This window comes from Hyperoodon ampullatus (assembly GCF_949752795.1).
Source record: "Hyperoodon ampullatus genome assembly, chromosome: 9".
NCBI lineage: Eukaryota > Metazoa > Chordata > Mammalia > Artiodactyla > Ziphiidae > Hyperoodon > Hyperoodon ampullatus.
Window position 1 is genome coordinate 108,403,444 of NC_136922.1, and position 14,451 is coordinate 108,417,894.

The 14,451-nt window shown below is 52.1% G+C and overlaps 1 protein-coding gene across 1 annotated transcript in view; it reads right to left on the minus strand.

Moving 5' to 3' along the window:
- The window catches only part of PTPRN2 (protein tyrosine phosphatase receptor type N2), a gene marked incomplete at both ends in the record, with an annotated part of 706,645 nt that overhangs the window by 629,415 nt on the left and 62,779 nt on the right, over positions 1 to 14,451 (minus strand). Inside the window, one exon of the mRNA XM_079711893.1 lies at positions 6,304 to 6,354. Within this exon, the coding sequence (XP_079568019.1) occupies positions 6,304 to 6,354 (51 nt within the window). The remainder of the gene's footprint in view (positions 1 to 6,303; positions 6,355 to 14,451) is intronic.

A 14,451-nucleotide genomic window follows, 5' to 3' on the forward strand; every position in this document is an offset into this window, starting at 1 on the left:
CACAGAGCCAGCAGCGGCCAAGGGCCAAGTTTCCTCAGCCAGCGGCCTCAGAATGTCCAGATCACATGGGCCTTTTCAGGCTCTCCGGGAGGCCCATAATTCATACCGTGTTGATTTTATTGCTGTTACCTAATCTCTTTTTCAAACTGACTGTACTTTTTCATAGTCTCCAAGTTGTCAAATTAAAGCATCTTATTATTCTATTTTTTCCAGTGCAATAAAACAGAATAGCTCCGTTTATCAAATTTGCCATGGCATGCTGGGTACGCCAGTAGATCACAACCAGCAGCTGACAAACCCAGCTTGTGGTCGCTAAACACGAAAATGAAAAAAAAAAGAAAAATGTTCTGAGAGCTTCCAACAAAAATACTGATTTGGTCTGCTTCTTTCAGACCTCAAGAAAGCTTTAGAAGGAAAGGAAGAAAAAAGGGAGGGAGGAGGGAGGATGGGTCCTTCACATGCTCGGGGCCCAGGGGCCTGTGCTGCTGAGGACCAGCAGCTGCATTTCTGAGACCCCAGAAGGGCCAACTCAAGAAAGAGGCAGTGGGTGGCCTGGGACCTGACCCCAGGCTGCTCCCAGATTCGGAGACCCGCCAGCCCAGCTGGGCCCAGTGAGGCTCTTGCTGTGGCGATGGATGCTGTTTAGGGGAGCTAGGCGGCCATCCTAGAGGTCCCCTCCCCAGCCCTAGCGTTTGCTTCTCCACCCCTGGTCCCACTAGTGTTCATCGCTGGACTTAGGGACTGTTTTGTGCCCAGGTTCTCGTCCAGTTGCCCACCCAGTGTTAACCCCACCTGAATACCATCAGGTACCATCTGTCCTCCTGCCCACCCACCTCAGACACCCAAGACATTTCCATCAAGAAGCTTCCATCTGAAGCCAGAATGGGGTCTTATGCCTCCCCCAGGGCTGCCCTCTGCATGGGAGCTGGGGGCTTGGCTAAAGTTGTGGCCTGCACAGGTCAGCACCCAAGGCAGCAGGCCTTAACCAGACTTGCCTTTCTTTTTTTTTACAAACTGATTTATTTTTGACTGCGTTGGGTCTTTGTTGCTGCACGTGGGCTTTCTCTAGCTGCGGTGAGCGGGGGCTACTCTTCGCTGCGGTGTGCCGGCTTCTCATTGTAGTGGCTTCTCTTGTTGTTGAGCATGGGTTCTAGAGCGCAGGCTCAGTAGTTGTGGCGCACGGGCTTAGTTGCTCCACGGCATGTGGGATCTTCCTGGGCCAGGGCTCAAACCCATGTCCCCTGCACTGGCAGGTGGATTCTCAACCACTGTGCCACCAGGGAAGTCCAAGATCTGCCTTTCTAAATCAGACCCTGAAATGTCTTTATAAGATTAGTCTTATTACAAAAGTAACACGATTGCTTTAATAAATGAAGCAATGCAAAGGCACTTAAATGTAAGTTAATGATCCCCCCCATACACACCCACTCCAAACTGTCTCTAGTTCCCCAAAAAGATACCAGTGGTCCTTTTCACACCCTTCTTCCTGGTCATACAGGGAGGGGGAAATGCAGATACACAGATGTAACCACTGCTCTGCAACTTACTTTTTCTACTTACTATATAATGGACATTTTCCTAGTCAGAAAATAGACATTTTACTCATTTTTAAGTATCTTTGTAATATTCCATACCATAGATCCACCATAATTTATGAAACCATTACCATAAACCATTCCCACATCACTGGATTTACGGCTGTCATGGGTTTTTGCCACTATATATACTGTTGGATGCCTTTGCTTTTATATGTGTGAATCTCAAAAACACATCAAATTATCAGTGTATTTTTCATTTGGTAAATATTGCCAGATTACATTCTGAGAGAATGTCACCAAACATACTGACCAGCAAAGTACGTTCAGTGCCCATTTCCCTGTGTTCTCACCAGCACTGGATGTTATTCATCTTTTAATTTTTGGCAATCTGATGCGTGTGGTTTATACTTCCTTAATTACTACTGAAGGTTAACGTATTTCACATCGTCTGTGGGCCTTTTTCATTTCCTCTTCTGTAAATTACTCTTCACGTCTTCACCCACCTTCCTATGGAATTCTTTGCTTTTTTCTTACAATGTGTAAGAGTTCTGTGTAGTTAAGAATCCAAACCCTTGTCCTGCCACGTTGCTAATGGTTTTCCCAATCTGTTTACCTTTTTTATAATTGTGGCAAAATATACAAAATATGTGCCATCTGAACCATTTTTCAGTATACAGCTCAGTGGCAGTAAGTACATCCACACTGCTATGCAACATCACCACCATCCATCTTGAGAACTTTCTCATCTTCCCAAACTGAAGCTCTGTCCCCACTGAGCACGACTCCCCATGCCCCCTCCCAGCCCCTGGTGCCCCCCACCCATTCTACTTTCTGTCTCTATTAATCTACTCCCCTTGGGACCTCAAATGAGTGGAATCATTAAGTATTTGTCCTTTTGTGACTGGTTTATTTCAGTCAGCATCATGCTCTCCAGGTTCATCCATGTTGTGACACGTGTCAGAACTTCCCTGCTTTTTCAGGCTGGATGACGTTCCAGTGTGTGGATGAGCTACATTCTGTTTACCCGTTCACATCAGTGGACAGTTGGGTTGCTTCCTGGCTACCGTGAGTAACGCTGCTGTAAACTTGGAGGTACAAACATCTGAGTCCCTGTTTCTTTCGAGTATATACCCAGAAGTGGAATTGCTGGATCACACTGTAACTTTGTTTTTAATTGTTTGAGGAGCCTCCATACTATTTTCCACAGCAGCTGCACCACTTTACATTCCCACCAACAGCGCAAGGGGCCCAATTTCCCCACATGCTTGACAACACTTGTAATTTTCTGGGTTTTGTTTCTTTACAGTAGCCATCATAATAGGTGTGAGGCAGTCAGTCTGTTTCTTTTGACTTTTCTTTATAAAGTATCTTATTCCACGCAAGCATTTTTTTTTTTTTTTTTTTTTTTTTTTTTTTTTTTTTTTTTTTTTTTTTTTTTTTATTTATTTATTTTTTTTTTTTATTTTTATTTTTTTTTTATTTTTTGCTTTATCACAAATTTAATCAGTTATATGTATACATATGTTCCCATATCCCCTCCCTTTTGCGTCTCCCTCCCACCCTCCCTATCCCACCCCTCCAGGCGGTCACAAAGCACCGAGCTGATCTCCCTGTGCTATGCGGCTGCTTCCCACTAGCTATCTACCTTACGTTTGGTAGTGTATATATGTCCATGCCGCTCTTTCACTTTGTCACAGCTTACCCTTCCCCCTCCCCATATCCTCAAGTCCATTCTCTAGTAGGTCTGTGTCTTTATTCCTGTCTTACCCCTATGTTCTTCATGACCTTTTTTTTTCTTAAATTCCATATATATGTGTCAGCATACAGTATTTGTCTTTCTCTTTCTGATTTACTTCACTCTGTATGACAGACTCTAGGTCCATCCACCTCATTACAAATAGTTCAATTTCATTTCTTTTTATGGCTGAGTAATATTCCATTGTATGTATGTGCCACATCTTCTTTACCCATTCATCCAATGATGGACACTTAGGTTGTTTCCATCTCCGGGCTATTGTAAATAGGGCTGCTATGAACATTTTGGTACATGTCTCTTTTTGAATTATGGTTTTCTCAGGGTATATGCCCAGTAGTGGGATTGCAGGGTCATATGGTAGTTCTATTTGTAGTTTTTTAAGGAACCTCCATACCGTTCTCCATAGTGGCTGTACCAATTCACATTCCCACCAGCAGTGCAAGAGTGTTCCCTTTTTTCCACACCCTCTCCAGCATTTATTGTTTCTAGATTTTTTGATGATGGCCATTCTGACTGGTGTGAGATGATATCTCATTGTAGTTTTGATTTGCATTTCTCTAATTAGTAAAGATGTTGAGCATCCTTTCATGTGTTTGTTGGCAGTCTGTATATCTTCTGTGGAGAAATGTCTATTTAGGTCTTCTGCCCATTTTTGGATTGGGTTGTTTGTTTTTTTGTTATTGAGCTGCATGAGCTGCTTATAAATTTTGGAGATTAATCCTTTGTCAGTTGCTTCATTTGCAAATATTTTCTCCCATTCTGAGGGTTGTCTTTTGGTCTTGTTTATGGTTTCCTTTGCTGTGCAAAAGCTTTTAAGTTTCATTAGGTCCCATGTGTTTATTTTTGTCTTTATTTCCATTTCTCTAGGAGGTGGGTCAAAAAGGATCTTGCTGTGATTTATGTCATAGAGTGTTCTGCCTATGTTCCACGCAAGCATTTTAATTGTGCTTAACAAGGCCTGTTGGGCTTTTTGAAAATATATATAAGGTTAGTAAGGATCATATATTTCTACCTGTATCCCAAGAAAAGGGAGGGGAGAAGAGAGGGAGAGAGGGTGGGGGGGGGAGAGAGAGAGAGAGCGAGCGAGGAACCGAGTCTGACTGCAGAACATTCTGGACTCCACACACCGGCCCCCCGCGACGTCCTGGCTGCCGGGCCACACCCACCTGCTGCCAGGCTGAAGCACGCGGTCACTCGTGGGAAGCACAGATCCAGGGCAGCACCTCTTTTTGTTACTGCCTCCCACCCCACTCTGCCATTTCACAGCCGGCTCTTAACTGTACTAGAGAACATATCAAATATTGTCTGTCTCCATAAATCAAGGCCTGTGTGTTTATACTTACATTTAAATTGCTTTCCTTTTCCAAAGAACTCAAAGCTATTATGTTATATAACATTAATGTAATTCCATGCCAGGGAGGCCAGTTGCGGTTAGGGAAGGAAAGCCTCCGAGAACAGCTGTGACTTCCAGGCCTGCTTTTTGTCAAGGACAAAGGGGAGAGAACAGAGCTACAGCTTTTATCCTGCTGGTGCCACCCTAGTCTCCAATTAAATTAAACAGGCACACCTGTTTCCTTTATAATCAAACTTCACCAAGTCAGGGCAGATGACATATTTTTTAAATAAAATTATTTTTAAAGCTGCCTCCAAATAAAAGCTTCAGGAGGTACCGTCGCAAGAAGCCACAGTGGGACCCAGAGAGAGGCCCGGCCGCGCGAGGTTGCACCCCGAGGCACTCAGGCCGGACAGCCCTGCAGCGTCGCAAACCGGGACAGCTCTGGTCACAGAGGCCACACCCCAGCCCAGGCCACCGCTTGTCATGACTGAACAGAACCCCCCTCAAGCAAAGACACAAAACCGAACCATCCAGCCCGTCAGCAGTTCGTCCCCAGGGCACGCAAGCTGCAGGGACACAGGCACAAAGTTGTTCCCAGCCCTGAAATCCGCGGTCTCCGACCCAGGACTTTCTCACCCTGAATGCCTGGCGCACCTGGTGTTTGACCTTCAGCCCCTCAACAGAGTCTCCCGTGGGCCTGGCAAAGACCAGTGAGCTCAGCGAAGGTCAGGCAGAGGCCCCTTCACCCCAAGGGCCTCACTGCACTGGACAGAAGGGTCCCAGCGCCACACGGCCTCCCAAGTTGGGTCCACCCACAAGCCCTGCATTGCACAGAGAGCCGGGTGGAGCCAGAGCACCCGTGTCAGGCAGTGAGCGCCGCTGGCAGGATCCAGGCAGGGACAAAATCCACCCCAAACACACCCATAATCTAACGACAGGGACGGGCAGTGAGGGAGGAGAGAGCCCGCCTCATGCTGGGCCACGATCAACGTGTGCACTGCCCGGATCTGCTGCCCATCAAATGACGCCAGGTCTTCTTCTAAGGGGCAGTCCCTCTGAGCAAAGGCTCCAGAGCCCGGGCCTGGGAGAACACCCTGCTCTGATACTTTAGGTCCCCCGCTGGTGGGCTACGAGCCCTACCAGAAAACACAAAGCACCAGACGTCTTCTTCTCCGCCTAATAAGAGAGGATAAGAGGGGGCCGAAAGGATGAAGCTACGGAAGAGGAGAGACGGGAAGACTTGAGAGTCCCCAGATCAACCAGTCCTACTCCGGCACTCCAGGTTCATGGAGCCTTAACTACTTTCATGGACACTAGTCTGAGCATAATCACCTGTAACTTTTAAATACAAATAAACAGCTTTACAGTTGCAAAGCTTCTCATGAATCAGCTTAAAATACTGGGATACAGGTACAGATAAAGATACGGACACACAAACATACATCCATAGAAAGACCCTGTTCTACTTCCATTAATTTTCCATTTTCTCTCCTTTTAGTAGTGTCCAGAGAAGTTTCAGCTCCACGACGCTCTTCGGAAGAATCAAACAAAATCAGCCTCACCCAGAACCTTCGCTCCACGCAGTGAAAAGCCACGCTTGGAGTCACAGTGGGTTGGTGGGATAGAGGCAAACCCAGACCCTCAGCCATGTGTCCGGTGGCACCAGCACTTACCGTTCACGCAGGTCTCAGAGGGTGTGCACAGGCCATCCTCGAATAAGCAGCCTGGGGAGGAAACACAAAGGAGAAAGGAGTCAGAGCCTCAAGACGAGCAATGCAGGCCTCGGGGCCATGGCATCTGCTGACTCCTGCGTCCCAGAGAAACAGTGCAGACCTGCACGGGCTCTGTGGGTTTGGCCTTTTTGAGATGATGTTGCATCATCTGGAAGCCAGAACAACATGCCCCTGGTTTGAGTCAGTGAGAGGGAATAAATGCAGACCCAGCTTCTCCATCAGGAGGATGATCACCATCATCCTGTCCCTTCTGGCAACAAGGAAGGGCCGTGTGCCCGAGGGGACCTTCCTGTGAGCAGCAGAGGGGGCGCGGGGGCTGGGCCCTTCAGGCAGACACTCCGTGGCGAGCTCCCCATCAGGGCCAGGCCCCCAGGGCTCTGTGAGCATCATCATTCGGGTAGCGCCTCTGGGTCCCTCTCTCAAACATCCTAACACCCCCTACGTGCACGCCTGAAGTAGACAGGCAGCCTGCGTTTGTGGCCAAGGAATGGACAAAGAGGAGGGAGAAAGGTACGCGCTCCATAAAGAGACCAGAAAGTGAAGCGAGTGCGACGCCAGACAAGTTTACCCACAAGCAGGGGGCGGGGGAAGGGCACAGAAGGTGGCCCTCCTGCCCTGCGTTCAAGTACATCTGCGACGCAGGGAAAGGACAAGAGAAAATCCATCCCCGGTGGGGTGACTCGGGCAGGTGAGGGTGTGAACAACTGGAACAACGGTCAGAGTGGTCCCCAGGGCCCCCATATGCTATAATCACACCTGCCCCAGTGGAGGGCCGTGAGCCAACAAAAGCCAGGTATATTCTGAACACACCGTGCCTTTCAGCAATGCAGAGACCACGTTACTTTCAAAGCGTAATGCCTGCACTCCTGTTCCTCCAGCTGACAAACTCCTATTTATCCACTAAGACCCAAGTCAATAGTCCCCCCTGGAAACTCCCTTGACTAGGCTGGCCAATTAGTTCTGTCCAGGCATCTGCTGTAGGACTCTCCACATTGTATTGTGATGTCAACTTAAGGGCACAACTTCTCTGAATATGAGATTCTCAAGGTGAGGAACCACATAAATGTATGTTTTTCTCCTCTACCATCTCTTGAATGGCTACCCGTGTGTCTGGAGAACAGCAGGTGCTCAAGAGGAAACAGATGAGTGAAAGAGGGTGACAAATACAGGAAGTTATTAATTACAAGGGATTCACCCCCAGGGTCACTGTAAAGTTTCCAATCAGGGAATTGCTCTAACATCCTACAGCTGAAGCACTCATTTCTTTAAACAGATAAGGACTGAGGAAGGCCCACAACCCGGATCCACAGAGGATGCAAAATACGGTCCCAGAACCAAGGAAGAGAGTCTCACAGAGGATGGAACTGCCCAAATTCATGAGACTAAGGAGCCTCACCCTGCCCTTGTGACAACCTTAAGAGCCGGACCTTACAGTCCCCTCATTCCAGAGGAGAAGCCCTAAGAGGCAGGCCCAGGGTGCAGACCTGCGGCAAGCTGGACACTGCCCTGGGCCTCAGCTCTAAGCAGAGGTTCCATCTTCCTGAAACCTCATAACCTCATGAGAAACAGCACTTCCTTCCTAGTCTAGTTTCAACGCACACCTTTACCGCCTCCTTTACCGTGAACTGACCCCCGTGTTCAGTTCCTTTCTCCTCGCAGCTGCTGCCTCCTGTCCCACTCCTCCCTCCCTCGAGAGCCAGGCCGAGTGCGAGACAGGAGGAAAACACCCTAAGAGGGAAGCTGCGCGAATGCCCCTCCCAAGAGACAGCCTGGCACAGGGAGACTTAGGGAGACTGAGTCCAGTCTGGTTCCCCCCAAAGCAGTGACCACGAGGAGGTCACCTGGCCCCTCTGGTCTCAGCATCCTGAGCGCTGAAATCAGGGCCAGGTTAGCTGACCGCTTAGGCTCTGTTCATCCACCCAGAGGGAGACCCGCTCGGCTGGGTGACCAGAAGCAACTGCCAAGGGTCTCGCGAGAAGCCCAGGGCTCGGGCCGCCTCTCCCACGGCCCAGGCCCTCAGCGGGAGGCTGCTCTCCATAACCGCCCAGGACGATAGCAGAAGACCTCGGAGGAAGGCAGGACAGAGGGGCAAGGGCGGCCGCACGGCTCGGGCCGGAGACTCGCTCACAGTAAGAACTCTGTGCTTGTCACGTGGAAGCGGCAGGTGACACTGCTAGAAAAGGCATCAGGAAAATGCTTTATTCGCTTCCCATCCTGCTCTAATCACGGCTGACAGTGAGATGCGATCTGAACGGGATGTGCATCACGATTCACTCTTGAATCCCAACCTGGGAACAACAGTGTGCTATCAGTGTCCACCTGGCTTGGTCTACCCCAGGGAGCCGGAGAAGATGTGTCAGAGAGAGCGCCAACGGCAGCATGTCAAGTTATTTACGGCCAGAGCTGCAAATGCTGTGCCCATCTCACCCAGCCAGGCAACATGCTAATTTGACTGCTCATTTACTTGTGTTGTTATTTGCCCTAAAATTAAGAAAGACCATATTTCATTTTAAATATCAGCCATAAACCATCAAGAGAGAAAGAAAGAGACACTGGTCTGACAGCGCTTGGTTTGGACAGAGTCCCGTCCCCAGGTCGGCACTGCCCCCTCACCCCGGGCGGTCACCGCTCACACTGCTGCCTCAGGTCAAGGGCATGGATGGTCTCGGGTCCAGATGCCGCTCTGAAGGCAAGAGTTAAATCCATGAAGAAAGCCACAGCCGGCCATCTACGCGCAATCTCCTGGGGCCCAGTGATCACACTGGAACTCCTCACTTAAGGGTGTGGTCCACACCGTCCATGAAGACAAGGAGCGCACGCACGCAGACATACACACACACACACACTCCTGAGCTTTTTTAGTTCAAAATCTCCTTCCTCTTTACTTTCTCTGAATACTGAGAGGTACAGCGTCACCATCTTGGTGCCTCTTTTTTCTTACCTTATTCAGAATCAAAATGGATCCAGCTCTTCTGAAAGGAACCAGGCTGGCTTTGCCTCTCATACCCCACCACTCCCAAGAGGCACTGAGAAAGGGTTCTGTATTTTGTGGTGGGAACAGTCCATGTGAGCCGGACCCCACCACCCTGTCGATTGGAGACTCACCCTCACCTGCCCCCAACCTGTCCCTTCCACTCCTGGGGGTCCCCGCAGGTGGGACTCTGCTGCAGGGGCCAGAGGCCCCAGCCCCGCCCACTCCATCACCTCCATTCCAACCAGCCACAGTGGAGCCATGCACCCACCTCGGTCTGGTATTCTCGCCTGACAAACCAGAATCAAAAGAACTCCCTCCCCTCCCTCAGGGCTTCTGCAAAAGTTCTGAGACAAGACATAAACATGCACTAACATAATACAGAGGTTTTGTGACTGAATAATGTAAGAAAAAGCTGAATGTAAAGTGAATTCTCTCACCAGAAATAAAACAGTTTCCCTCTCAGATGGACCACAAGAACAAGAGCAGTGATTCTGGATCTTCTACAAGGTAAGAGAAAGATTCTCAGAAGCCAAGAGCAGTCTCACCCAATTTTGTTAAAACCGAGAGCTGATACTGCTGCTAAGCCAAGAATGGTTTAGTATCAGCCAAGTAAAGCTACAGCGACATCCGGCCGCACAAGGACTGCGTGGCATGTGTTAATGACAAGTATGTCATCCTTTTCCCAGTGGCAATTTTCCACAAAATGTCTTCTCATACGTGGACTTTCCGTTACTTTGTCACTTGTCCCAAGTAAACAATACAATGTAGCGACCTTCCCGCTACCTTGTACAGTTGTGCTCCTGAGCTTGTCAGTTGAACACTGTGACCTGTGCCTTCCATACACTGTGTCGAGTCCTACGATAACCCTGCAACGCACTGATTCCCATTTTACAGATGAGGAAAACCAGGACCCAAAAAGGTGAGTAATATGTCCACAGCCCAAAGCCTGGTTTGTCGCTGCCCCGAAGATGCTCTTCCCCACCACTGCACGCTGTTCCGGGTAAGACGGTTTGGGTTCACCAAGGTCACCTGAGCAGAGAGAGGCAGGGGTGCGGCCACCTGACGGAGCGGCACGTCCAGACCTCCGCCCTCCCCCCTCCACTCCTCCCCCTTCACCCGCAGCCCTTGTCTCCTGTGTGTGCAGAGCAGATCAGGGGGAACGAGAGCACAGTCTGTGCGTTATTCAGCGACCTGCCGTCCGGAGGGAGGGCGAGAGAGCCCCGACACCCTCCGAGAGGCCCTGCAGCCGCACGCTCCTCCCCTACGGCGACACCCCTGCCTCGGCTCCGCTCCCGGCCCCGACACGCTGCCCCAGCGCCCCGGGAGCAGCCCCCAGCCCGGCAGGAAGGGACGGGAGGCCACTGAGAGCGGGCAGGACTCAGGGAAGTTGTGGCAGACCCCGTTCCTGCGAGCTGAGCACCGGAAGCCCCGGCCCAGAGGCACCGACCTGAGGCCAGCCTCGAAGCAGAAGCTGAAGAAACCAGAGGAAACAAGGGAAAACCAGCGCAGGCGCAGCGCCCCAGCTGGTGGCGCTCCAGGAAAGCCCCGGCGGATGGGCAGACAGCGACGTGGGGCTGGTTTGTTTTTCAGGCTTCTGTTTCGGTACCGACTTGTCATGTACTTAGCTTGTCCTCCACTCATTTGGACCATTTCTCTTTTTCCGGGAGCTGCTTCTTGGCTCTACATGTCTAAGCAGCGGCAACCTAGAAGCTGCGCGTGTGCGGCCTTGGAACACGAAGGTTCGTGCCTGAACCAAGCTGTGAGCCACTGGACCCGAGTGGGAGCGGTGCAGGCCCTCCCGGCGCAGTGCCTGCAGGCCAGGGGGCCCCTGCGGGTGTGGGTCCTGAGGGCCACCTCCCCGCGGCGAGTGCCAGGACAGCCGGGACGGCTCCGTGGCCCACGGGGTCACCGGGAAGCCCTCAGAGCTGGAGCTGCGCACGGACGCCCGCGGTTCCTCTGGACGCCCGCGCGCACAGGTGGCTCCCCCTGCTCGTCCTCCGCCAGGCCCGCCCGGGGGCAGGGCCAGCGCGTGGCGAACCAGGCGAGCCCATGGGAGGGGCCGCTCCTCTGCGGCTAAAGGGAGCCGGACGAGAGCTCTCAAGGCCTCCAGCTCCCACACGCGAGGCGTCCACACTCAGCCTGTGGCTGGCCCGACTCAGCCGTTCCCTTTACTGGGAAAAGTGGCGTCAGAACACAGGTGACTGGGACAAGGCCTCTGGTAAAGCGCGCACCACCCTCATCCCGTGACCGTCCACCCCCGGGGCCCGGGCCGTCACCCGCTTCTTCACCAGGCCTCTGCGTACCTTCCTCAGGGCCCGCGGGCGGTGCCTGCACGCACTCACTCACCCTCGCCCGGAGCGCTTCTCCGCGGGGCCCACGTTGAGGCTGGTACCCGGCGACGCCCCAGAGCTGCACCCAGCGCCACACACACGGGGCGGACAGAGTCGTGCGAGCACGGAAGGCGGCCTCTCAGGACAGACACTCAACGCCTCGTGGCCACGGCGTCTGCAAGGGTGTTCTACGCCACAGCCGTACCGGCTCTGGCACGGGGAACATGGCGGACGTCACGGGGAACATGGCGGACGTCACGACGTAAACAGCCAAGGCAAAGTCACGTGACAGAAACCCCGCCTTCCCCTGACCTCCTCGTGACCTCACCAGACACCCAGGCGCAGCGAGCGCTGCTGCCGGCACGTTTCGAGCCCGCTGCCCACCGCCCGGCCCTCGGCCCCACTGCTGCTCCCTGGCAGCGGCGCCGTGTCTGCTGGGCTCTGCTGGGCCTCAGGAAGCGCAGCTGGGCCGTGAGCCCCTGGACCCGGGGTACGTGACCGCTGCACCCACCGGCAGTGGCCGCCCCTTATCAACTTCTCATCGTCTCCCTCACGGAAAACATGAAGGCCCTGAAACCCTGAATTCTGGGGATCAAATTATACCCTTTTCTAGGAATTACATTAGCAACGAAGGCATAAGAGTGAAGAGAGGTTCTCTTTAAAGACGTCTTCATCTCTAATATCCCAAAGGGGAAGCGGAGGGGTCTTCTCCGAGGTGAAGGGGTGGGTTCCCTGCACCCGGCACTGCTCTCAACGTCACCGCGCCCCAGGCACAGCCCACACAAACAACGAGGGCCCCTGCGCCCACTGTGCTGTGCCTGGATGTTTCCATCAGATCAAAGGCAAAAACGTTTCAGGGCAGGGTGTCCAGGCAGCAAGAGAAAACCACTTCCACATTAAAAACCCACTTCTCTTGGAACAAGACCCTGAAAAGCAAGCAAGAGATTAAAGGGCACCAGCCCAGGGGCTGCACAATCTGAAACTGGCGCTTACCTCCGGAGACAAGGGCAACAAGATCTCAGATCGAAGCCCTGATGGAGATTTCAAAGAGAGTGGGGAGGAAAAGGGGGAGAGGGAGCAGCGAGGCTGCCCGCCCCCCCCCCAGGACGCCCCAGAAGGAGAAGCAGCCCCCGTCACAGGCCCGTCCTCCCCTTGGAGAGAGGGGGACGGGCATCGCCTCTGCTGTGTGCAGCCGTCCACCAGCATGTCTCTGTCCACAAAAGGGACGGTGCAGGGGCGGAGACAGGAACAAAGCCCTGCAGCCAGCCCGCGGCCCGGGGGTGGCAGCCCTCGTCCTCACGCCCTGCACGTCCACCTTCACCTTCCCCGGTTGTTAGGTGTGGGCTCTGCCAGGGCCACACCTCCCACCCCACAGCCACGCGAACCTCTCTCTGCTGCACACCTGGGCGGCTTGCTGCGTGGCGGGCAAAGCGCACCTGGTTCAGTAACATCAGCCCAGTGCATTCCCACTCCAGCTGGACTAGGTGTATTCTGAGTGGCATTTTAACTGTCTCTTTGCTTTTTGTTCTCAGACAGGTTTTCTGAAATGCAATAATATTTTCCCCAAAAAGGGTATTTGCTAAATTATTCTTTTGGATTTAGAAAGCATTTCTGACCTTGTTTCCATAGGTTCAAAGTTAAAGAAAAGCTTTGAAAAAAATATTTAACAAGGAGCCTTGAATGTCAAATACTGAGGGTGCAAATACACACTGCATTAGGAGAAAGAAATGGAACCCCAGAGACCCCCCGACTGGTGCAGTCATGAGCCAGGCCAAACACAGCAGCTCCCCGTGAAAGAACAGCATGGAAGTGAGAACAACTGACGGAGACCAGACAAAAGTAGGGCTGCGGGTGTGTTGCACTTACGCTGCAGACCCACCCTTCCGCGGATGTGCTGGATGCATGGCCTGGGGACTGTCGCAGTACTGGGCTGCCTCGGGTCTCAGGTGAAAGAGGGAAAGATTAGTTCAGTTTCTCAGCCATTCCTGATGAATGGGGCCCCTGGATAGTCACATAAAATCTCAGGACCCTCCTTAGGAAATCGATCTTATTTTGCCATCGTCACATGATAGAACACACAGTTCTCAAACTTTAGTGCCCATGAATCAACCGGGGTCCTGATAAAATGCCATGTTGATTCCTGAGGCCAGAGTGGATCCCAAGTTTCCGCATTTCCAACGAGAAGCAAGGGCACAACATGTAGAAATAATTTTAATTTAAATTTTTAGGACTTCCCCAGTGGCTCAGTGGTTAAGAATCCACCTGCCAATGCAGGGGACACGGGTTCGATCCCTGGTCCAGGAAGATCCCACATGCCGCGGAGCAACTAAGCCCGTGCACCACAACTACTGAGCCTGTGCTCTAGAGCCCACGAGCCACAACTACTGAGCCCGCGTGCCACAACTACTGAGCCTGCGCTCTACAGCACGAGCCACAACTACTGAGCCCGCATGCCACAACTACTGAGCCTGTGCTCTAGAGCCCACGAGCCCACACGCCACAACTACTGAGCCTGCACTCTAGAGCCCGAGAGCCACAACTACTGAGCCCACGTGCCACAACTACTGAGCCTGCGCTCTACAGCCCACGTGCCACAACTACTAAGCCCATGCGCCTAGAGCCCATGCTCTGCAACAAGAGAAGCCATAGCAATAAGAAGCCCATGTACTGCAATAAAGAGTAGCCCCTGCACACCGCAAATAGAGAAAACCTGCATGCAGCAACGAAGACCCAACGCAGCCAAATAAATAAATAAATAGCAGCATCCCCTCCCAAAAATAAATC